The sequence below is a fragment of the Clupea harengus genome, chromosome 15 (genome assembly GCF_900700415.2).
Source record: "Clupea harengus chromosome 15, Ch_v2.0.2, whole genome shotgun sequence".
Taxonomy (NCBI): Eukaryota; Metazoa; Chordata; class Actinopteri; order Clupeiformes; family Clupeidae; genus Clupea; species Clupea harengus.
Window position 1 is genome coordinate 22,962,460 of NC_045166.1, and position 24,437 is coordinate 22,986,896.

At 43.9% G+C, this 24,437-nt stretch overlaps 1 protein-coding gene across 1 annotated transcript; it reads left to right on the forward strand.

Annotated features, from left to right (window-relative positions):
* The first annotated feature begins 387 nt into the window (after nt 1-387).
* On the forward strand, nt 388-24,253 carry pkib (protein kinase (cAMP-dependent, catalytic) inhibitor beta). Its single transcript, XM_012828699.3, has 3 exons — nt 388-942; nt 22,269-22,440; nt 23,961-24,253. Exons 2-3 carry the CDS (start codon nt 22,296-22,298, stop codon nt 24,044-24,046), a joined length of 231 nt encoding a protein of 76 aa, XP_012684153.1. The 5' UTR covers nt 388-942; nt 22,269-22,295; the 3' UTR covers nt 24,047-24,253.
* The last annotated feature ends 184 nt before the right edge of the window (nt 24,254-24,437 follow it).

Below are 24,437 nucleotides of genomic sequence, written 5' to 3' on the forward strand. Positions count from 1 at the left end.
CAATTTTAGGCTGCACAAGTTAAGGCAGGTGATGTCATCTCCCTTGACTTTTAATCATGTTCGCATAGTGCGCATCATCCATCACCACACCTGAGCTTATGTGGGGCCACTGCTGATAAGACTGTCGTCTTGACCAGGGGTGTCATAATGAGCGGGAACTAGATTCAACGGAAGATTTTAATGGCAGGTTTCACTAGCCTATAAATACTATAAATACAATAACTCACCCTCAGTTGCCTACCCACTTTCTATTCACAATAATAACGGCTCATAAGAGGGGGGTTATAAAGCCAACAGCTTTGAGCTACATATTTCTGGGTTTCAACAACTGTATAAAAATGTCTTATTCAGAATGTTATCGCTGATCTCTACTGCAACAGTCAGTCAGTCAGTACTGCAAGTCAAATGGACACTCATTTTTTTTTTCATCAGGGGAATGGAATGTCTCAGCTTCAAAACTTTTAGGTCAAAACACTCTTGATAAAAACATAGGGCATCCTCTTCTGATAATATAGTAACCTAACCTGATGTAGAAACCAGAGTGAAATGTTATCGGGGAAAGGTAAGAAACACATCACGAGTGAGACCGTTTATTAACCTGACGGCCCGTCCTCTCGAAGCAGAAGGGTGAAATGTTTTGCTCCAAAAAAATCTTGAGGCTGGGTCGCGAAAGTCAATGACATGGGGTAACCAGTGAGCTCGTCTTATTCTTATCCGTACCCGACAGTTTGCGCTCTCTGCGCGTCCACGTTAGAATGTGCCTGTGATGTCACTGGCGCGGGGGTAGCTGTGCTCGTACTAATCTCAGTCTCTGCCAGAGTGAGAGACATTCACGAGGAGAATGGACGGAGCACAGAGTGCCCTAATGGATAGTCGGTGTGTTTTCTGAATCGGAGTGTGAAATCTCATCTCCGTTGTCACTTGCTGTTCTGCGTATACTGGGTAAGCGATAGTTGCTTTTCTCTACATAGCCTTACGTGCCAGTGTCATCATATCTTCTCTTGTGACCACAAATTGTGGTTGCAAGTTGTACGGAGAGGTGTAGAATCCAGATGGGCATTGTTACCATTGCCTGTCAGAGACTGCGTTCCTTCTGTACCTCCACAAATAAATCCAGTGAATGGCATTAAATGGCAACCACCATTCAATTGTCCCCCAAGGTACATTCAACGTAAATTTAAATGTGTTGGCCTTGCGCAGCTTGGAATGCGTTTTCTCATTTCGTTAGTACAGTGTGAAGCGTAGGCTATTGAATCCATGAATGTTATCTGATGAATTCTATACAGGCTCCACATAGGTTATTACAACAAGGCAAATACATTTTCATTTACTACATTATTACTGTGCAATGCCACATAATATTTCAGTAGTGGAAATTATTATCCTTGTTCTGTTTGTAAAATAACTGATGCTGTTTGGATGTCGGTGGATGGACCATGATTGACGTGATTGTCATTTTGTAATTCAGCACATTTATGCAATTACGAGCTCATGTAAGAATATGCCATATCGTAAATCCGTCTGTATGTTTAGGTCGAATGCTCAGTTCCCACCAAACAGTAGTTGTGATTGGGTGCTGAAATTATTAATTTATTCCTGAGCCGAGGACGACAGGTATTTAGGAAAGGTTCGGGAGGTAGGATACAGCAGGTGGAATGCTTACTGACCTTGGAGACTAGACTGTTGTTGGTCCAACTGGCGGTTGCCAGCACCGCAATTTTGGGCTCTAGTGTGGAGTGAGTGTTAATAATCGATTGTAGCATTGTTTTCAGCTTGACATTACACCATCGGGTCTTGTTGGCATTCTTTTAACAATGCTTATGGCTGTCTTCTTTCAGTTTGTTATGTTATTGAAGTCATTTAAATGAGTTCCTATTGCAGCTTGATGATTGATGTTGAACCCAAGTACAGTGCATTGCTGTTAAATCACAGGGAAAAGGGAAATATCACACCACCTACATTCAAGATCACCTAATATTTTATCATGAAATATGCAGCTACACAACATGGCATCTATTGTGGAACAACAACATGACACCACACATGATTTATTACACAGAAATGCATCACTCATAAATGTTGTCTTTGTCATCCAGAAGAGAGTATGTTATTCGAGCCATAAGAGGTGTATTGTATTGTATTTTCAGGTTTTTGAGCACTTATACCACCTGCCACCAACATCTAACCACTCAGCCACTTTTTGTTATTTCCTTTGACTCAGTGTATTGAATACTAGTGATATAAGAATCCTTGAGCTGTGTGTTTGGCAATGGCGGGGACATTGTAAAAGCTACCCAGAAATACTGAATATGGAAACATTCAATGGGAAAATGGGAAACATTTTATGGAACGGTATGTTACAGCATGATACAGCCATTTTCTCCACGAAACCCATTACAGACCATTAGTGAAGAAAGTGTTTTGTATTTGACAAATTGCTTGCATTATTCATCCATTTTAATAAGAGAGCATGCATTGTGTTATTATGACGTCGATGACGAGAGAGATGGGGGAAGGGGGACGAGATGAACTGCACTGCTGTGAAGATGCTAAAAGTAGACAAGATGCTAATGTATATGGATAGTGACAGCTGAAGTTGCTGGGGACACGTAGCGAGCCATTCCACATTTCATACGCTCTGGGCAAAGTTTACCCGAACAGACATGGCTCTGATTGCCCCAACCCCCTCCACCCTGTCTCCCCTACTCTACCCCCCACCCCCTACAAACAGCACTATCCCTCCACATCTTACCCTCTGAATTTCACTCCTGGGTTGAAAGCATACAGCAATTTGTGTCATGGTCATTCTTTCAGAAAATCCCCTTTAACTCTGAATTGGGTTTTGCCTCCAAATTAGATCTGACAATATGGTTGTAGTTTAACAGAGCAGTACTACTGGACTTGGAGTTTTAGGAATCACTCTCCACAAACCTTTCCTTTTGAAATCAAGTTCCAAGCCTGTCTTCTGAAATCCCAACGTAAATAAATGTCACCCACGAGTTGGTGGCAAAGCAAAGCTGTGTAATTGTTTTTGTCTTAGTTGAGATAGGACAATGAAGAGAGACAGGATATGAGTAGGAGAAAGACTGGGAGGGGGATCGGGAGGGGGATCGGGAATTCATCACAAGGCGGACTTGTGGTCCCTGTGGGCACGTGGACCTGTGTGTGGGTGTACCGCTTGCACCACAACTCCCCAATGTAAAGTTGAAAGGTTTGGTTTCAAGATCATTGCTCTGACATACAGGCCTACCCACAAGACTGTAATGTGATTTTGGAGCAGAGTGCAATTGCGGTGAAAGGCTCTTGAACAGTTTGGATTTCAGGCTTTTTGTTCTGCTCCGTACGTGCACTTGTGCTATTTGCATTTGTGGCATATGAATCATCCAGTATTTCAAAAAATCAGTGAGGTTGAAAAAATGTGTTGTCTGTGTGCATGTGTCTGTATTGTGTGTGGTGGGGGGAGGGATAGTGAGAGAAAGATGTAATGTGTTTGCCAATGCCATCACTGTGTATGTGTTATCCCCTGGGCAAAATATCGAGGTGGTAATTGTCTCTTTTCCTGATAAGTCATTGCTTTGTGATGTTATCTTTCCCTAAACATACAGACTATCTGTGATGACATGCTCAACAAGCTAACAAACTAATAAGCTACAGTATTTGCAACTTTTTCTCTCATAATTCAATTGGCACAGATTCTCAATCTCAATTCTACTCTATGAAACCATTTTAGAGTAGATAAGAATCAATCAGCTGTTGCTGTTTTCGCTAACCACTCAGACAGTCTGTGATGTGCTCTCAGTTCAGCAATGGAGGTCTTGAAGCTCATCCACCGTTGCGGCAAATCAGGGTCCTCAATCCTCAGTGTGCCCCTGTCATGTCATGGTGTGTGGCAAATAGAAAGCTTGCCACGTGCCTGGTGGCCACCACTGGGGTTGCCACTCGCTTAATTGGCTCGGCTGAAGGCAGAACATTTGAAACGGTGCTTGGCTGCCATTGTGTTTAATTGTGCTCAAGGGAGCAGCCAGTGCCTTGTGCTGCCATTTATATATTTTCCTTTGTTGTTCTTTGCTCCAGGTTTATATTGTTCAAGCCTGAGTGTAGCAGGTGGACTACAGTACAGTACAATAGAGTACAGTATAATGCAGCAGAGCACAGTACAGTAGAACACAATATAGTAGAACACATTAGAGTAGAACACAATAGAGTAGAACACAATAGAGTACAGTATAATACAGTAGAGCACAATAGAGTAGAACACAATAGAGTAGAACACATTAGAGTAGAACACATTAGAGTTGAACACAATAGAGTAGAACACAATAGAGTAGAACACATTAGAGTTGAACACAATAGAGTAGGGCACAGTACAGTATAATACAGTAGAACACAGTACAGTAGAGCACAGTACAGTAGAGCACAGTAGAGTACAGTATAATACAGTAGAACACATTTGATTATAATACAGTATAGTGCAAGTGTAGTATAGTGCAGTATGTTTACATACGTTTACACACATAGTATGGAAGTGGAACGTTTTTGTATTTTTCTGGGTGGTGAAAGGGCAACTGACAACTGGTAAGGCAACTGTTAAAATGCACAAATCCTCAGTTCTCGGACGGATAGCCAGTGAGAATCATTAACTACTAGTCTTTAATACCAAACATCTGGAAAGATTGGCAGGAGAAGCAGTAACAGTACATGGAGCTTCAGAGCTCCAGCCTCCACAGACAGATGGCTCATCTCTGTATTTGAAAGCTCAGTTCTGTGACACACACACACACACACACACACACACACACACACACACACACACACACACAGACACGCACACACACACACACACACACACACACACACACACACACACACACACACACACACACACACACACACACACACACACACCTACACACACACACACACACACATACACACACACACACAGAGCACACACACACACACACACACACACACACACACACACACACACACGCACACACACACAGAGAGAACAGAGAGAAGAGGTGTTGGATTCTTTCTTCTGTGCCTTCTGAGAAGAATGTCTGCACTCCTTTTCCCACTTAGCCTGGCCTCCCTACCCCCGATGTTCTGCATCATACTAATTGGTCAGTGCGTTGCTATGTGGGCACAGTATAACTCCGTGTTAGTGCTTCTCTTGAGCTGGTCAATAAAACAAGGCACACAGAGGCAAGTGGGCGTTGAAATCTCCTCCCATGATCTGCAAGGAACACAAAACTCTCTCTGAGGATTGACTCTATTATTTCTCTCTCAGAGGGCCTGATTAATGAGAGTTAGAGTTTCACTAATCTGTGAGGCCAGAGATGTGAGCTCGGACCCAAAAGCGGACAGTAGACAAGATCTTGTAAAATGAGCTTGGGGTTTTTAATGAGTTTCTTTTACCAGAACAGCAAAACAGGAAATCTTGAAGCAAGACAGTTTAACAATGATCATCCACAATAATACATGACCACGGGTCAGAACAGGGAACCCAGAGAGCTTTAACAAACAGTAGCCAGAGAACACGAACAGGGCAAAAAATAGTGCACTCACAGACCAGGCAGAGAAAACATGCAGTCCAAGATACTCTTTCGAAAAAGAAATACAGATAGACAAAGATAGGCCGCAAAACAATAGACAAAGTCGTACTCCTGATACAAAGTCAAAAGTCAAAAACAAGGAACCAAAGCATAGACACATGAACAGAGCTTCAGAGGTGAGACGAGTCAGCAATGAGTGATCCACCGAGCCGAGTTTAAATACTGCTGCTGATGAGCACATCAGTCTCAGATGCTGTTAAGAGCAGGATCCAGGCAGGATCCAGGCAGGACATGGAGTGCAGAGGCAAGGAACATGGCACGCCCACAACAGAGAATAAACACGGATCAGGACCTGGAAGGACCGGGCCGGATCGTCAGCTACTCTAGGATAGTGCTTGAGTCTCAAGCAGACTGTGTAGAGTGGGTTTGCCATGCAAATGGCAGTTCTCAGCAGCCCTCTTGGACATACTGCTTTACTAAATGTTAAAGAACAACTGGATGTCTATTTTCCTTATTTTCAGTAGCACATGTCCTCAGTTGCTGGCTGCTCGTCTTCAGGAAGGAGACCCACTGCACTGCAAATCTGCCAGCAAATCTGCCAACACTTTCTCGAGCACACCCCCTCATGTGACCTTTAGTGTGTGTGTGTGTGTGTGTGTGTGTGTGTGTGTGTGTGTGTGTGTGTGTGTGTGTGTGTGTGTGTGTGTGTGTGTGTGAGTGTGTGTGTGTGTCTGTGTGTGTTTACACCCATCCCCTCCGGCTTTGCCTCACTGGGATATCCCTCATGAGGTGGTGGTGGTGGCAGTGATATTGAGTGGTGTGAGGTTGGTGTATGTGTGTGTGTGTCTGTGTGTGTGTCTGGGAGGAGGGTTATAGACCACAAAGCAAGGGCATAATCCTGCCCCCATCCCCCCCCACCTTGTGTAAAGTCTGCGTCTGCATGGGGCAATAAAGCATGACTGTAGATCCTGCTCTGTTATCCTAAATCACTGGATTTGAACAACTCATCACGACCGGGGCTAAAAATAGCCTACTACCACCACCCCCCTCTTCCCTCTTCTCAGTCAATCTGGGCCATCGATGTCCCTCAGCTTCCCCCTACTCCGTCACAGACAAAGCTGTTCAACAAGATGCTTTGTACTGAGATTCGCCAGTATCACAACGTGGGGACTCCCGTTTTCTCTCTCTGCTGTCGTTTGTGTGAGGTAACAGCCAAGCAAATATTATAAATTGCTGTTATCTTTTATGCTGTGAGCCTAACTCCGCCCACTGCATAATTTTGATAAAAGGACATGGAGAATGGTTGACTCAGCGTCAGCATCGGCCTTGCTAGTACATTTTGTCAATATTAACCCCATTGATGTGTTTCATCACAGTGCTGTAATATCATTTAGTTTACAACTAACAAAGACACATTTTTGTGTGCCCTTACATGTTAATGATGCTGGGTCCTTCACCCGTGTCACTCTCTGTTATTCTGACCCCCAACAGAAGCCATCACTGTTTGCACATGTAATTGCATCTGGATTTACAGAGCAGTACAAAGCATCGAATTCAAAGGGATCCTGGAAATTGATCTCTCGCCGAATCGCTCTCTTGGGGGAACGTGGTTTGAATTATTTATTAAAGCCTTTGGGAAATAGAGCATGAACGCTTCTGCTGCCACTATGCCAGAGCATGAATGCTCCTGCTGCCACTTTGCTAGCTGCAAACAGTCTTAGTACGATCAGGTAACAAAGCTGTGAAGATCACAGCGAAGGCAACTCACGAGAATCCCTCTCAGAATCGATAACGCTCCAGTTATGTAATCGCGTTCTGAATCTTTCATCAGACGCTTTCAAATATAGAAGCTCATTTCCATATCAATCATCTCAGTTTTTGCAGCGAGTCCATGTTCTCTTTTTTCTTGACGAATGACCAATTAGTATCAAGTCAATAATAATAATAATAATAATAACAGTAACAGTAAAGACGATGGTGATGATGATTTATGGTGATGAGAAGGAGACAGGTGAGGCAAGGTGTTTGTGCATGAGTAGGAGTGACTTCCATGACAGACCTGGTAGTACTTCCCCTTGTAAAAAACCCTCTTCAGGCTCCTGTGAGACCCAGGTCAGGGCCCCCGCCTCTCCCTGAGCGCTGGGCGTGACTGGGGGCTTTTGCCCTTCAGTGTCACTCCGCTTCACCGATGCCTGGTGCACGCCTCCTCCTGTTGCATCCTGTGGTGCCGGCTGCCATAAAGAGACACATCAATCTGCGGGTGGTTTCTCACTCTGCAACTCCTGAAGGTCACCTAAAAGACACAGAGTCGTCCAGGGAAGGTTGGCCTCCGCTCGGAGAGAGAGAGAGAGAAGGGGGTAAGGCGAAGCAAAGGAGCAGGAACAGACATGTCTCTCTCCCTCTCCTTCTCTCTCTCTCTCTCTCTCTCCCTCTCTCTCTCTCTCTCTCTCTCTCTCAGACTAATGGAAGGGAGCAGAGGACAATGATGATACTTTGAGTTCATTAAATCTTGTTTCGTTCAATATTTTCGTTCCTCCTGTGCATTTACCTGGCCTGTCATTGGTTATTGATTGCTGTGAAATTGAGTTAGTGGAATCTATTAACGTCTCTTTGGCAACAGTGTTCAGGCAGGTCATCTTCTCGACATGTTCTGAATCACAACACAGCCCAGTTTTGTTTGTTTGCTTTTAATTGTTTGTTTTCTTCTTCCTTTCTGTTCCACTCCAGTGACCAATTTTGGACTCAGTTTCAATTGTTGTCCATTGATGTGTTAAGAGGCAGATGGTGGTTGCTTGCTTTCAAAGCGGCGTAAGATATCCAATTGACTGCAGAAGTTGAAAAGGATGGTAACAAACCCCCCTTCAGGGTATTTCGTTTTTTCTCCCTTCCCCAACCATCACATTGGGTACTGTATGTTAGCCAGAGCCGTAGCCGTAGCGCATCATAGCATGTAGAGCAGAAAACGCAAACCCTTTCTCCCAGTTGGGGCTTATTCCCTTCTGGGGGTTGAGAGGATGAGTCAGCATAATGGAGCCATGTTTATTTTCCAGAGTGCACAAACACTATCACTCACATGCCAACCTTGCACCAAAAGCTTACCATTTAACACCAGTTTGTGTTGAGCTATTTGCAGTATTTATTTTTGTTTTTCACATCGGTTGTTTTTCTCATAACAATGTCTCTGAAAAAAAACCTTTCATTGCTCCCATTAAATTTCTTTTGTGATTTTTGTGTTCATTGCAATTCCTAGATTAGCTGTGGCAATAACATGAGCATTGCTATCAGTCCTCACAGAGAGTGGCTTTAGGGGAGGCCTGCTTGATAGAATACTGTTGTGCAGCCGGGTGTTATTTCCCAGTAGGAAATCAAAATGTTCTTACTGACCCCACCAGTGACGTGTACTATTACGCTGTCACTCAATCTGCTTGTTAATCACATTCAATCCAGACCTAGACTTGGAGACGCTCATGAATTTCAATCGCCAGTAACCATGGAGATTTATAATGCTAAAATCTTAAAGAGGCCTATGAAGGACCAGTAGTGCATGTGGTTGGCTGGCTGGTTCCCATGCAAGTCCCTGAGTGTCCCAGTTCAAGCTAGTGACCTCCAAATCGGGTTCCTGTGCATTCTGCCAAACACTACATCCCTCTCAGCTGTCCAAATAGGGATTTGAGCTATTCTCATGGATGCCACAGATGGACTTTGGGACTGTGAACTGTTTTTTTTTTTTATATACACACACAACTAGATGTGTGGGGTAGATTCAACAACGTCCAGCACAGAGCCTCCTGGTGAATCATTTGATTTAGCCCATAAGGAGCCGTTGTTTGTTTGTTTAGTGGGGCAGTTAGCCAGAAGTGAAACCGTTTTCTCATGGTAGGGGTGGGTAGGCGGCTGGAGGGGTTGTGGGGTGGGTTGGGGTGAATGTTTCGGGTGAACGGATTTGTGCTTCTGTGCTTCTGAGCTGGATAGCAAAAATGAAGACAGGATGTGTAAAACCTTCTAATGGGGGCATAAATGGTCTTAAGGGGGATGAATCACGCAGTGGATATATGCCCATTGATTGCCTGGCCCGCTTGTGTTTTTTAAAAAAAGAAAAGGAAAAGAAAAGCTTTGGCCTGTCTCCTCCAATCGCTGGGCTAGGCTAAACATAGGCCAAGATTAAGCCCTCTCATCCGGCTAACCTGCCCTTCATCTTCAACTTGCCAGCTAAGAGTGTTTGTTTCCCTTCTGAGCATGCACCATCTCTCTCTCTCTCTCTCTCTCTCTCTCTCTCTCTCTCTCTCTATCTCTTGTGTTGTGATTGAATACTCGATTGCCTCAGTGAAAGCGTTTGCTGTTTTTAGAAGTGTGTGAATGCTTGTGTGAAAAGGCGTTGATGGGTGTGCTCTCGCCATGAGAGCCATACAAGCAAGCAGCACTTCAGCTTGTCTTCTTCTTGTGCTTAAATTTCAATGAATGAAGCCTGTGTACCATTAAAACTCCAAGAAAACAGCTACGCAAAGAGACAAGTCTTGTTTCAGATACAGCATTTCAATTCAATTTAATTCAGTTCAGTACACTGAAGCATAGAACACCGAAACATAGAAACACATAGAAAAAAAAGAAAACATCTTCTTCACACAAAACAAAGCCTGTCCTTCACATGTTTGGCATCTGTTGTATGAGAGCGGAATGCTCTATGCCTGGTGTTGCTGATCACAGAGATGGGAACATACTGTGTGGACTCTCATTATCATCCAAACGCAGGAGCCATGAACTAAATATAAACTTGGCATGTAGGCCCAACCCCCCCTCCTCCCCCAAGATGGAGGCTTTGAGGCTGGACGAACAGTGTTTTATTCATAAGACGGGACCCGGGCGTTGTCAGTGGTGATATGTGATTGACAGTCAAAGAGCATTGCTCCGAGCGGTGTTCTCCTGAGGCCCAGAGACAGCGGGAGGTCCTGCCCCTGCATACAGAGTACTATACTCCTCCCGCTTACAGAAGAAATCAACTTACAGTAATAAGCTGTCATGTACACTCCGAGCAGTGTGTTTCCAAAAACTAGAAAAGAAAAATACAGTTCTCCTCCTCACCCAAACGTCAGTAGACGGAAAACCAAATACTCAGCGAGCAGTTGTAACATCATTAAAATGTCTACTGCTGTCAGAAGTATTTATGATAAATGTCCCAAACCAGGATGCTTCGGTGCTCAAAAAGGCAATAGGAGGTCTTTCTGGGAAGGTTTAGGGTAATTGTTTTGCCTTTTGCACCAGTGAACCAATTAGAATTTACATATTCAGCCGCACAATTGGGCTAACCAGAGGGTAATAGGGAGCCATTGAATTCACATAGGTTAATAGGCAATGGTTTCTGGAATGCATTGCTCTAACACTAATACATGCAGGATTGTAGGCGGCCCATTCGGACTGTGAGGCGGTGATTAACTTTATGAGTACAGCTTCCTGAGCAGTGCTCTAATATAGGAAGTGAGATTTAGGTGATCTTAATCCAGTCGTGTCCTGTAAGCATCTAAGGAAATGACTGGAACAGCCGAACTGCAGATGACAGATGACACAAACACACACACACACACACACACACACACACACACACACACACACACACACACACACACACACACACACACACACACAGAGACACGGGGTATGGATAAGATTCACACTGCTGCATTGACTGTATGTGCCAGCATTGTCTGTGTGTCCACAGAGCCAGTGGTATTCCCTTCAGTAGTCATGTTATCCTTTGGCCCTGTGGTGCCGTCTCTCTGGAGTAGTGGAAACTCCTCATTGCCTCCTGTGTCTTTGTCCTCTAGACTCCACTGTTGAGCTCCCATGCCATTAGAGTTACAGACACATATCTGACAATATGTGTGTGTGTGTGTGTGTGTGAGTGACTTTGTGCCATTCTATTAAACCTTACAATACATCTGAAATTGTGTCGTGTTACCATGGAACCGCCCATTTAGCAGGCTCTCGGGCGGTCTAATCAGAGTCTCTCTCTCTCTCAGGTCGGTTAGCTCTGAAAGGATTCTGGGTCAACTCTGAAGTATTCAGTCATTACTGTTGGAGAAGTTTTAGCTATCTGCTGCAGCATAACAACCGTACGTGTCTTTGAAGAGAAATGTAGAGGTTTCCTCTGTGTGTGTATGTGTGTGTGTGTGTGTGTGTGTGTGTGTGTGTGTGTGTGTGTGTGTGTGTGTGTGTGTGTGTGTGTGTGTGTTTGTGTGTGTGTGTGTGTGTGTGTGTGTGTGTGTGTGTTGGGAAGAAGGATTTGATGATCCTTGCCTAGTGAAGCAGTAAAGGAAATATGCATATGCAGCCTTTGCTGTTTTTGTTGTTTATTTTTTTTTTTTTTTTATAGTCCCAGACTGAGTCACGTGCTGTTACCGGAGAGGGAGGGATGCATGGGTATGGAGATGAGGACTGGGCGCTGGACTTTGTCTCTCTGTAAGCTCTGTAAGGTTGTGTATTCTCCCTGGCAAAGTTCTGGAGGCGTGCATGACCGGAACCCAAAACAATAATGAAAAACAGACCCAAAAAAATAAAGATAGATAGAGGAAAATGGAACCAGGCAGCAAAACAGGGGGGAAAGCTAGAGAGAGAGAGGGGACAACAACACTGAGATGAGGCATCTAGCAGCACAGAGAGAAGCAGATAGAACTGAAGATAAGGTAAAATGGAAAATGGAAGCAAGAGAATGCATGAGTGAGAGAAATGAGTGTGTATGAGTGTGAGTGTGTGTGTGAGAGAGAGAAAGAGAGAGAGGGAATACAGAGAGACTGAGAGAGAGTGAGAGAATGGTGTTGCACAAGCCGTTATGCTGATTTCGGCCTTCCTGGGCCAGTTCTACTTTGCCTCGCTCATCCACTTATCTGTGTCACTGTAAACCTCCTGAGAGCTCTGCTGAGGTGAGGAAGCGTCCTTCCTGCACTCTTAAAAATAAAGGTTCTTAAATGGTTCTTGACATGGTGTCATGGTTCCATGAAGAACCATGACTTTGTATTGAATCTTTACATCAAGTGAATGGTTCTTCATGTTGGAAATGTGTTTTCAGAAAGACTATTGTCCTAATTGCAGTCATAGCATATCCTAAAAATGGTCAAATCCTACACTACACTCCTGCACAACACTGTAGGTCTAATAAAGACTATCAGATATTTCTATTAAGTTTTCAGACTGGTGTTGTTAAAAATCAATCAACACGTATTGACACTACATTACGCTGCAATGTACAATTTTACAATAATTTCTTATCTACACTGGCAAAATGAAACCCTCACTTTGTAGACTAGATTAGTCTGTGGCTTGCCCTGGCTATTCTACATCGGACCGTCGTCCACAAGAAAACAAAATAGTGGTCTGAAATATTAGTTTACTTGCAACACTGTAGACGATTACAGACAATTCCATGATAGAAAAACAAACAAATTAATTCAAGTAAGAATCTGTTTGGAATAAGCCGTCATTTTCTACAGTTGTACAGATTTCAGTCGTTAATTGTACTTAGTAAATGTTTGGACCCAAAAAGACCTAAAAATAGGGCCCAGGTTGAAAAATAGCAAAGATTTCCTTTAACGTTAATGTCATTGATGTCACTGCTGTTACCTCTGATGTAGGCCAGTAACAATAGCAAAAATGATCCAGAAAGTTCTGTAGATCATTAAAATCACCTATTTATTATTTCTGTCTATCACCACATTTTGTAAATTGTAATATTACCAGAGATTTTATTGACAGAATATAATGCAACTTTGGTAGAATTCTGCATTGATAGTGTGTGTATGATCAATTTGGTTACAGGATTGCTTATAGGTTATGCTACTGTAGTCTTTACTTACATGTCTTATGATATGTGACACTTCACCACCCTCCCCCATACTTCAATCCTTCATAGCAGCCATCCCAGGTGACCTGGTCATCAGATGAGAAAAGAAAACAATCTTCCCAGCAGACTTGTGGAGATAAGCCCAGGAATGAGGACAGGGGAGAGTTTGTGTTTGTGTTTATGTTTTTTTTTTTTTTTTTTTTGAGGATTCGATTTCACAGCTCCCTCCGTGGAAAAACTCCTCTTCTCCGTGCTTCGTAAGGCCCCTGTGTCCCCTATCTGTGCTCTCTCTCACCACAGCTGCTGGAGTGAATTTTAGAGCTCTTTTTAAATCCTCTCCAAGGAGATACTGACTGCTTATCTCTGCTCCCGCTGAATAAGAATCCATGAAGATCACTTCAATTTAGGAGTTCTTTTTTTCCTCTGTGCATCGGGTTTGTCAGCATTTCCCAGTGTGACCTGGGAGAGGTCTGCTGGCTTTGAAGGTGAAAACCCCTCGGCACCATAGTGATCTGTGATCAGCATGAAACAAACAAAATGGCATTTGTCATGAAAGATAAGAAAGGGACACACAATACAAACCTGCAAGCTTTTCAGAAGAATGGCCCTTCTTTGTAGATCAAAATAAACCGGAACTACCATTTTGCTTTTATCACGGAGGACCATGTGGCTGTCGATTGGATCTTGTCTTTGTTCAGACTGACAGTGATTGACGGGATGCGTGGCACCAGGAGGGTTTGTTTTGAGGGAAGGATGCAGGCAGGTCTCTATTTGCTGGTCAGTGGAGGTGACGCCATGGTGGTCAGGCGAAGAGATCTGCCAGACAGAAGCTCCGCACTCAAGACGGCACAAGGACAGATGGCTTTGTCAACATGATAATTAATAAAAAAAAAAATAATAATAATTCTCCTCTCTCTCTGTCTCTCTTTCTCTCTCTCTGATACTGTTCTCTACATCCATCTCTCTTTTTCTGTCTCTGAGAAATTAATAAACACATTGTGTGTCTTTCTTACTTTGAGATGGTCTTTGTCTCTCAGTTTCTCTCTCTTTCTCTCTCTCTCTCTGTCCCTCTCCCTCGCTTTGCTCTGTCTCTCTCTGTGTTTCTATACAATGAAGTGGCCTCCCTCCCTCCCTCCTCCCTCTCGTTCTCCGACTCTCTGTTTGCCTGCTCTAATGATCTTCTGTGGTGCAGGAAAAGAATGAGTGGTTTGTCCTCCTCCTCTTCCTCCATGGCGGTACTCAGAAGAGAAAAAACCCTAAGTCACTCTCCATAGATGAGCAAGTCGCTGTTCTAATCGCTCCACAAGGTCAAGTTCAGTTTTCCACGGGGAGCCTCCAATATGGGCCTGAGATTTTTTTTCTTACTTGTCACTTTGTTAAGTCAGGTCAAGCTAAATGGCATTAGCTTTTTTATTGTCACCTTGGCAACAACACTTTCTGGAGTTCTTCAGAAAGAAAGAGAGAAAGAGAGAGAGAGCGAGAGAGAGGAGTGTGTTGGGCCCTACAGACCACCTCTGTGTGGTGGAAAATCGAATGTGATCTGTCTCATGTCCTTGGGCCAGAAAGCAAAACCGTAACCGTGATTCATCCACTGCTTCTACTTCAGGTTTTATTTTTTTTTCTCTCTCTCTCTCTCCCTACCTAATCTTATTTGTTGTCGAAAAGACTCCAGGGGTCCAAAGTGTTTATTTATTTATTTCTGTTTGTTGATTTAGTTATACATTCTATTCTCCTGTGTTGCATGTATGTATGCATTAAAAAAAAAAAAAAAAGAAGCTTACTTGTTTCCTATTGTCTGAATGCATTGTGTGGTGTTTATGTAATTACTGAAGTATCATGATGTTTTAAAAAGCCACGTCTTCATCTGAAGGACTCATTAAAAACCAACCTCGATGAGCAATCATACCTTTTTTGGTGGAGTGCCACTTCATCACATTGTTTATTTTTAAATTGCCATGAAGTGTAGTAGGAATCAGGCAGCTGCTTTGATCTCTGGGCTCCTGTTGCAACTTGCACCGACTCTATTTCAGTGTGTGAGGTCTTAAACATTTGATTAACACAAAACATCAAAGCGCCACAATTCATTATTCATAATTCCTCCAGGGTTGTGTCCAAGGTTAGAGCAATCAGGACATAATCCATGCATATTATTTACTTGTGCTGGTTTAGCCTTGAAGGGCTTAAAAAGGAATATGGATCTCTCAGTGTGAAAAGAGATGGAAAGATTGTGGTCATCTGGTACGTTTTTTTTACATTCAAGAAAGTTTCAACTCAGAATTAGAAAGAATAGAAGTTTTTAAAGAACATTTTGTCATTTGTGCTTTGCTTTTTTATTATTATTTGTTTGTGGCTTCATGAAGTTCTCATGAACATCATTTGACAGTGTGAAAATATTTTTAATTGTTTGAATTGGTTATTCTGCAGCTTCTTTAAGATACACGTCCAGAGTGAACATTACTTCCCTTGTCGAGCAACTTCCTATCCACATGCATGTCAGAAGGGATCATTGTTGCCACATGCTCTGATTTCTCTATACAAAAAGTGGCGAAGAGGGTAGGGTTGGTTTGGGCTTTCCATGCAGCTGTGCAAGACACTGCTCCCTCTGGGCAAGCTGTTTCAGTGCCAGTCATCACGGATTTGGCTGGATTAAGTAGCGATAAACATTTGTATGTGACTTTTTGTTGGTTTGTTTGCTCGCATTGTTTTTGGAAATGGCCATAAATCCATGTTCTAAAGCACATACTCTTGGGGGATTGGATTGTAAGGTCAGTTTATTTTTATCCTAATACTTTTTTGAGCGGTAGTCATCACCATGCATGGCCTGTCTGTCTGTAGCCAGCCATCAGCTCACCCCGTCTGCTTTTTCTCTTCATGCTGTTCTCTTCTTTTGGTCCCTGCTATCAAACGCAAAGCTCACTGTACATCTAGTGCACTGTACATCATTGATTTTTATAAACTATCATATGGAAAATATAACTTTCACCGCCACTATAATATATGTTCTAGATGTTGATAACTTGTACACCATGTGCCCTGACACCAGTGATGGTTCATTTCCGAAGTCAGCCTCGGCGGGAAGGTGGCCCAGGCCCACTGAGCTGGGTTTTGCCCAAGGTCTCCACCCTGTTGCACACCACTTGCCACTCATGCGCTTGCTCTCCGGTGGGTCCAGGCCTTGGTCTCTGTATCTTGAGCATCTCGAGACATTGTCCATTGCTAATGGTGCTACATGAACGAATGAAATTGAATGGAAGCATATTCTACAAGTCCTGCCTCCTTCAATGCTAGTGGTTTGGTTTCACCACGCGAATTAACGGTTTACTGGAATAGACAATGGAGACCACAGAATGCAGTTTTAATTGGGAAGGGGGGGGGGAGTGGAGGGGGTACCAAATTGTGCACTCGTCTAGGGCACCAAGTGAGCCAACACTAATAAAAACAGATAGCAGACATAAACAACACAAATGTTAGCTATAATGTCCAAAGTTCTCACCTCCAATGATTTCCTTAAAAAAAAATATGCTGAACATCTGTCCTTTGGGTCTGATACACATGTCATTGGAAGATACAAAGGTGTACTGTGTAGTGTAGGAAGAGTGATTTTGGAGTGCACCGTGTTGTCGCGTCCGGTGACGTCAGTGCAGTGTGTTTTCAGTAGGTTGTTCAGTAGGTGTGTGCTTTGGCACGAGTGTGTGTTTTGATGTGTAGAGTAAAGTAGGTATTTTGACATGTGGTTTACAGCCTGGGAGACTTTTACTTTTGTTCGTTTTGTCTACTTGTCGGTTTGAGGAGCATTCTTGTGGGGCCTTTGAGTCATTGTGTTATGTGTTGCCTGGGGAGTGTTTCCGTGTGTGTGTGTGTGTGTGTGTGTGTGTGTGTGTGTTTTCTGTGCTTTAAGTAGGGTTTTTGGATGCATCCTGTAGGCTCTGTGAGGGGCATTTCTGGTAGTGTGTGTTGTTTGTGACAAGTGCTTCTCTGTGTGCGTGTCTGTGTGTGTGAGAGAGAGAGAAAAAGAGAGGAGGTAAGAGTGTGTGTATTTTCTGTGCTGTGAGGAGTGTGTTTAAGGCGTGCTGTGGTGATATTGAACATTGAAGGACATTGGTGGTAGTGTGTGTAGTTTGTGACAAGTTCTTCTCACTGTGTGTATGTGTATTGGTGCCTTCCATTTGACCCGGAAAGTCGGACAAACCTCACCAACCCCGACTTCAGAATCCACGATGGCTGCTCTGCACATCACAAAAGATAAAGCTGTAGTAATATACTGTGTATTAGCACTTCTGTCTTATTTATGGAACACAGCATGTGTGTGTGTGTGTGTGTATGAGAGAGAGAAAGAAAAAAAGTAAGTGTTTGTGGGTTTTGTGTGCTGTGAGCAGGGTGTTTGGTTTATGCTGTGGGATCCATTAGGGGCATTTGCGATAGCGTTTGCTGTGACAAGTGCTTGTGTGTGTGTATGTGTGTGTGAGCGAGAGAACGCGTGTACTATTCGTGCTGTCAGGACTGTTTGAGCGTGTGCCGAGCCTGAGTGTGGTGTTGTGGTGGCAGGACCCAGCCGTATGGAGCCGAGCTGCAGCTCCGCAGAGCAGTGGGAGGGTGAGAGTCTCCAGCAAACACACACAAGCTGCTGCATCCTGGCAGACGGCAGCGCCTGGCGGCTGGGTGGTGCTTGGCGGGAGCCTGGCCGGCAACCCCCACCTTATCCGTCCCTCACTCGCTTTCTTTCACTCTTTGGTCTTCGTCTTTCTTCCCTTTCGTCTCTTATCTTAACTTTTCTCATCCTGTCCTTGTCTCTTTCCTTCTATCTTTCTGGCTCTTTGTATCTCTCTCTCTGTGCCTCCTGGTCTGTCCACTCTCGGTTCATCCCCATTTGTTCTCAAATTCAAATTCAAATTCTCTCTCTCACTAACTATCTCTCTCTCTCTCTCACTAACTATCCCTCTCTCTCTCTCTCTCTTTCACTAACTAACCCTCTCTCTCTCTTTCACTAACTATCTCTCTCTCTCTCTCTCTCACTAACTAACCCTCTCTCTCTCTCTCTAACTATCCCTCTCTCTCTCTCTTTCACTAACCCTCTCTCTCTCTCTCTTTCACTAACTAACCCTCTCTCTCTCTTTCACTAACTAACCCTCTCTCTCTCTCTCTCTTCACTAACTAACCCCCCCCTCTCTCTCTCTTTCACTAACTAACCCTCTCTCTCTCACTAACTATCCCTCTCTCTCTCTCTCTCTCTAACCCTCTCTCTCTCTCTTTCACTAACTAACCCTCTCTCTCTCTCTCTCTTTCACTAACTAACCCCCCCTCTCTCTCTCTTTCACTAACTAACCCTCTCTCTCTCACTAACTATCCCTCTCTCTCTCTCTCTCTAACTATCTATCTCTCTCTCTCTCTCTCTCACTAACTAACCCTCTCTCTCTCTTTCACTAACTATCCCTCTCTCTCTCTTTCACTAACTATCCCTCTCTCTCTCTCTCACTAACTAACCCTCTCTCTCTCTCTAACTATCCCTCTCTCTCTCTCTCTTTCACTAACTAACCCTCTTTCACTATCCCTCTCTCTCTCTTTCACTAACTAACCCTCTCTCTCTCTCTCTTTCACTAACTAACCCCCCTCTCTCTCTCTTTCACTAACTAACCCTCTCTCTTTCACTAACTAACCCTCTCTCTCTCTCTCTCTTTCACTAACTAACCCCCCCTCTCTCTCTCTTTCACTAACTATCCCTCTCTCTCTCTCTTTCACTAACCCTTTCTCTCTCTCTCTCTATCTCTCACTCTCACCATTTCTGCTCTCTTTCTTTCCGCCCATTAGCCTTGGCAAAGCCTAGGGTTTGGGTAGGGCTGAAGCCAGTCACCAGTGCCACCAGGCTGCTCCCCGCTGGGTTCAGGGCACCGTCTCCATGGGAAGAGAAAGCCTCTTCTTGGAACCAAACCAAAACAACAAAAACACCCTTGTCTTTCCCCCCCCCCTCCCCTCTCTGTGTTTGTGCTCTGTCAGTCACACATGCTGGCATGGGTATGGGGTTTTCCTAAACATTCACGATCGCTCCTTTACGTGTATGCATCAGCTGAGAAAAGCTGTCTGGTTCACTTGTGCAACGTTACATCTTAGCATCGTAATACAAATACTGCAGTGTTTCCACTCACTGTCGCGCTCGACGAAGCGCATTACCCAAAATGTACACGAGTTACAACAATTTGCTCATTTATTGTTGTTGGTTTATGAAATACAGTGATGCATAGGACTCTGTGTTATAGATTTGACATTGACCTTGACCACATGCTTCTTCCCACATTCCTCCCACTTCAGGTGTGTGAAGGCCTAGTTTTTAGTCATTTATTTTTGTCTTTTTTATATGGATGTGTTCATAAATATCTCATTCCTGAGTTTCATGGCTGCAAATCTTGTTTTAGAATAACCAAGGCCGGGGATAGCCGTAGTTCTTGCTGTCTTCAAGTTCTGCAGTGTCACGTCAGGAATTTCCATCAGTAAGGTGTCATGACAGTCAACACCTTGCTGCCAGTCCTCCTTCCTGTAATCTCTCTCTCTCTCTCTCTCTCTCTCTCTCTCTCTCTCTCTCTCTCTCTCTTATCCAGAGATGAAGGAGATGTTTCTTGTGATTTGGTCGTTTGGTAGCGATACAGCTGGGCGCCGGTGTGATTGAGACCTCCCTTGATGGGAGATCTGGCTCTGGTGCCCCAGGTGCTAAGCCTGGCGGAGGTAGCGGCAGTCAGAAATAGCTCCTGGCAGACGTCCCTATCGCAAGAGCGTCCCTCTCTTGACTGATGGGGTTTGATTAAATTCTAAATCTTGTGTCATCCTATGGGTGATTATCCAATGCTGCGGCGCGGTTTTTTCCCTCATTTAGGGCTAGCGGGACCATCTGTTTGAATGGTTGGAGGGGGTTTTCGCTTACATGTCAAAGCTCATCCCGTCCTCTTCTCTCTCTCTTTCTCAATTTCTCTCTCTCTCTCTCTCTCTCTCTGCTTCTGTATATATGTGTGTATGTGTGTGTGTGTGTGTCTGTAATAGTGTGTTTCTGGAAGCGGATTAGTGCAACCGGGTGAACTAACCGCCCTTCAGATTGCTTTTAGTAAACAAAGGCTGGTTTTTGGTCACTGCTTGCACCCCCTCTGTCAATAACACCATACAGAATCTCTCTCTCTCCCTCTTTTCATATATATATATATATACATACAGTATATATATGCGCAATTCAAAACTGAGAATTATGTAAAGACTTTAAATGGGCTCTGGGAATCTGACAGACTCTGGGTGCTGGAAAAGCCCTGATGCTGGTAATGGTCATTGATTGGGGTAATGGGTTCGGAGGGACTGGTCACGCCTATCTGCCATTTGCGTGGCGGCCAACACAACACAGCCTGCACAATCACGGCTCGCTGTTTAGTGATTAGGGACATATGGCCAGAGCACAACCCCGGATTGATTAGCCCGCTCTCTCACTTGGGTGTGTGAATGTGTTTGCCCCCCCCCCCCCCCCCGCCCCCCCAGCAATAACTGAACAAAAATTCCATAACATGTCTTCGGTGTCCCTGAAGATTTCATAGTTTATGTCTTGGATACATAGGATCTCTCCCAGTAGAACTCATGTGGCCTCGGCAGTTTATAGTTTGCCGTATTGATCAGGGTGTATTGCTGGGGTTTGGGTCGAGTCAGCAATGTGAGACAGACGGTCCGTGTTTACTCACAGCAATTATATAAGGCTGGTGTTTTATTGCACCAATTCAGCAGAGGGAACAGGGGAGAAGGAAAGAGAGAGAGAGAGAGAGAGAGAGAGAGAGAGAGAGAGAGAGAGAGAGAATGAGAGGGAGAGGGAGAGAAAGACAGAGGGAGGGAGGGAGGGAGAGATGGTTTGGGAGGCCACAGTGAGGGAGAGAGAGACTGAGAAAAAGATGTGTAACGAAGAACAGAAACAGCACCATCTACTGGCTAACTGTACACCGTTCCCTGCACTGTCAATTAACGCTGCAGTGTTTTTCGGTTTGATAACAGTTAAACATGGCTGAGGAGAATCGACAAGGCGTTTGTTTAAACTGAATGGGCAGAAAATGCATTTGCGGAGTGGAGTAACTTATTGATCTTAAACTGCGGGGGGAAAAGTGCTCATTACGGTCTTCAGAAATCATTAGCTGTCAGAGCTTGGCACCCAGAGGCTTCTGTAAAATTGCATTGCCATGGAAATCACTTCTGTGGTTGGGTGAACAGCGCTGTGTGGGTTAAAAAAAAAATGGGGATTAATAAGATCTCTGTAGGATATGCAGGATGAAAGAACACTTTGTATATGAAATGTGCTTCATATACTAACAAACAGTCAAACCTCTGTTTTGTCTTAACTGATTTGGATGATGAGAAAAAATGAGTGTTGTACCACACAAGGAGAAAATCTGGAGATACTGATGGGGTCATCTCTTTTTATCTATCTTTACCTATGACAAGAGAGAAAAAATATTATCTCAGTGTTTACAAACTACCCTGACACATAGTCATTTTATTTGACAAATCAACCTGCCCCTGAGGCGACAGAAAGCCATAGCAACCGAAAAGCTGTAGAAATGGCACAATTCATATATAAAATGAAGACAGGGATTCAATAAAACAACAAGATGATTTAGAAAGCTCTCTGGCAGTTCAAATAACATCAGTCTAAAATCTTTGTCTTAGACTTGGCTCCAAGTCTTACTTGTAGCAGTCATTCGCCGTTACAACAGTGGAAGAAGGTAGTTCTCGCTGGTATGTTTTGTGGATACTACAGGTGCTATTCACTAGGGCCAACTGTACTTACAGGAGCTTACAGGTGAATATGAAGTTTAATCTATTGAACCATATGTCATTGACCCTATCTCTTAATGTGTCCTTCGTTGCAGACTATGCTATGAGGACAGGACACAGCGATGACTGATGTGGAACCCGTTGTCACAGACTTTGCCTCGACAGGACGGACAGGCCGACGAAATGCCATGCCCGACATTCTAGGGGCCAACGCCGGGCCCGAAGGCTCGGAACTTCAGGAGAAACTAGCCGAGTTGTCTGTTTCCGGTACGACTCACACCTAACACTGGCAAGCAGAGTTACGAAATCAGGAGAGTGACACAAACAAACAAAAAAGAAACATAAAATGAAGCAGGGTTTGAATTATTTTTGCTCTCCAGTGCTCATTTCTGATTCTGTACATGTTGCACGTGCATTGTGGGTACATTGTGTTTCACTGTCTGTGAATGAAGCACCAAACATTCCCTAACAGTTATGTGGGTTTTTTGGTAAAGACACTAGATGAAAACTTCGTCTCTCTGATAATAAGTGGTCAGACGTGAGTCATTTTAGTTAGCGTATGTACATAACGATTTTCTGTGGTTGGGTTCTTTTCTTCTAAAAAAAAAGAAATTGCACATCCTAAGTGAAATGACACACCCTAAATGTAGCTGAAACATGTTTCTTTTTAACCATGTTAAAAATACTGAACTGTACACACTTTAATAAAATAACACTTAATTCTGGTTGCCAGAGGCGTGGCTTGGATAGCACTAAAACAGTCTGCCTATGTTCTATGTTCTATGTTCTAGTTCTTTGTTCTGCTTCACATCGGTTAAGCCTACGCCTTTGCATACCTCGCTATATGCTTTAATTCTCATTGGTGTTATCTCTCAGTCTTTACAACACAAAAGACGAGGTCTCCCTGATCCACACACTCAGACAGGCACACACACAGACACACAGCCAGCAACAGAAGCCCAACCTTGGAGTCAAACGGTGGGAATCCTTGTGCAGCGGCATCTGCATAGTGAAATAACTGCATGTATCAGCGAAGCCTTGATCGTCGAGGCCCCGTTAGACCTTGTGATTATCAAAGCAGCGAAGCATTTGATCGCCGGCTCGAAGCAGTCCTCCATAAAAGCAAAAGAAAAAATGTAAATCTGTGTCTTGCCAGCTGACGCTCCCCAAAGGTTTGCATCAGAAACAGTGTTGCGAAGGCTGTCTGGTGAATAGTAATGCACTCAGACACCACCCCCCCCCCCTTTTTTTTAATAACATAGAAAGGAGGAGAGGGTGAGGATGAACAAAGTGCCAAGTTTCCTGACAGCCTGTGTGGCTGGTTTTGTGATGCATGTAAAGGGTGCTCCCTGTTTACTGCATAGTGCCATTCTCAGAGGTTGTTATGTAATATCATGCTTTTGCTGGAGGTACAAAATGCTATATTGATAGCAGGTTGGGAAAGAAAAATTATATATTTTATAAATTTATATATTTAATATTTTAGATATTGCAGGTTGAGTTTGATTGTCATCGATTATTGCAGGTTACATTTGATTACATCTTTGATAGCCATATAACAGTCATTTAGCGATTTAATTTTGCTCTACACTACTGAAAGGGCAGCATGTCATTTGCTGTTGGTAAATTATTAAAGGATTCCTTACCCCTTTATGGTTCTTTTTACTAATTACATTTTGTGTTGTTGCTGACATCACTTGTATTACAGTAGATGTCTTGTGGGTGTGTGTTTGTGTGTGTGTGTGTGTGTGTGTGTGTGTGTGTGTGTGTGTGTGTCCACTCCCCAGATGACGGAAATGAAGGAGGCGAGGGCTCATCCTCCTGCAATGCCACCAAGAGTCCTGAGGCGGAGGAGAAGAAGGAGGGCTCCTAACCAGCCTCCCCCCCTCTGCCTCCACCTCCTCCTCCTCCTCCATGGCTGGGAGACGAGGTTGGATGATGTCCCCAGGATCTCACACTTGACTCGGCCCCGGCCTGCCCCCTCCGTCCCATCCCCAACCACGTAGACCAGACAACTGTTGCCATCGGAAACGGGCTATGCAACATCAGGACACCTCCGATGGACTCCGCCACAGCTGGATGATGGGTGAAGAGACTAGTACATGGAGGTCTTGTGCTCTTCTCCAAAACTGTCCTAAGCAGAGAATCAGTAAAAAAGACGCTTATACAGAAGTAGTGGGCTATTAAGTACATCCAACAAACCAACATAACTTTCCTTCCTTCGTTTGTGTTTTTTTTCTTCAGCGTGAGTGGTTGTGGAAAAA

Coding starts and splice junctions, on each gene's coding strand:
- pkib (XM_012828699.3), top strand. CDS start 22,296: ATGACTGATGTGGAACCCGTTGTCACAGACTTTGCCTCGACAGGACGG. Junction 22,441..23,960: donor AGCCGAGTTGTCTGTTTCCG/GTACGACTCACA, acceptor TCCACTCCCCAG/ATGACGGAAATGAAGGAGGC.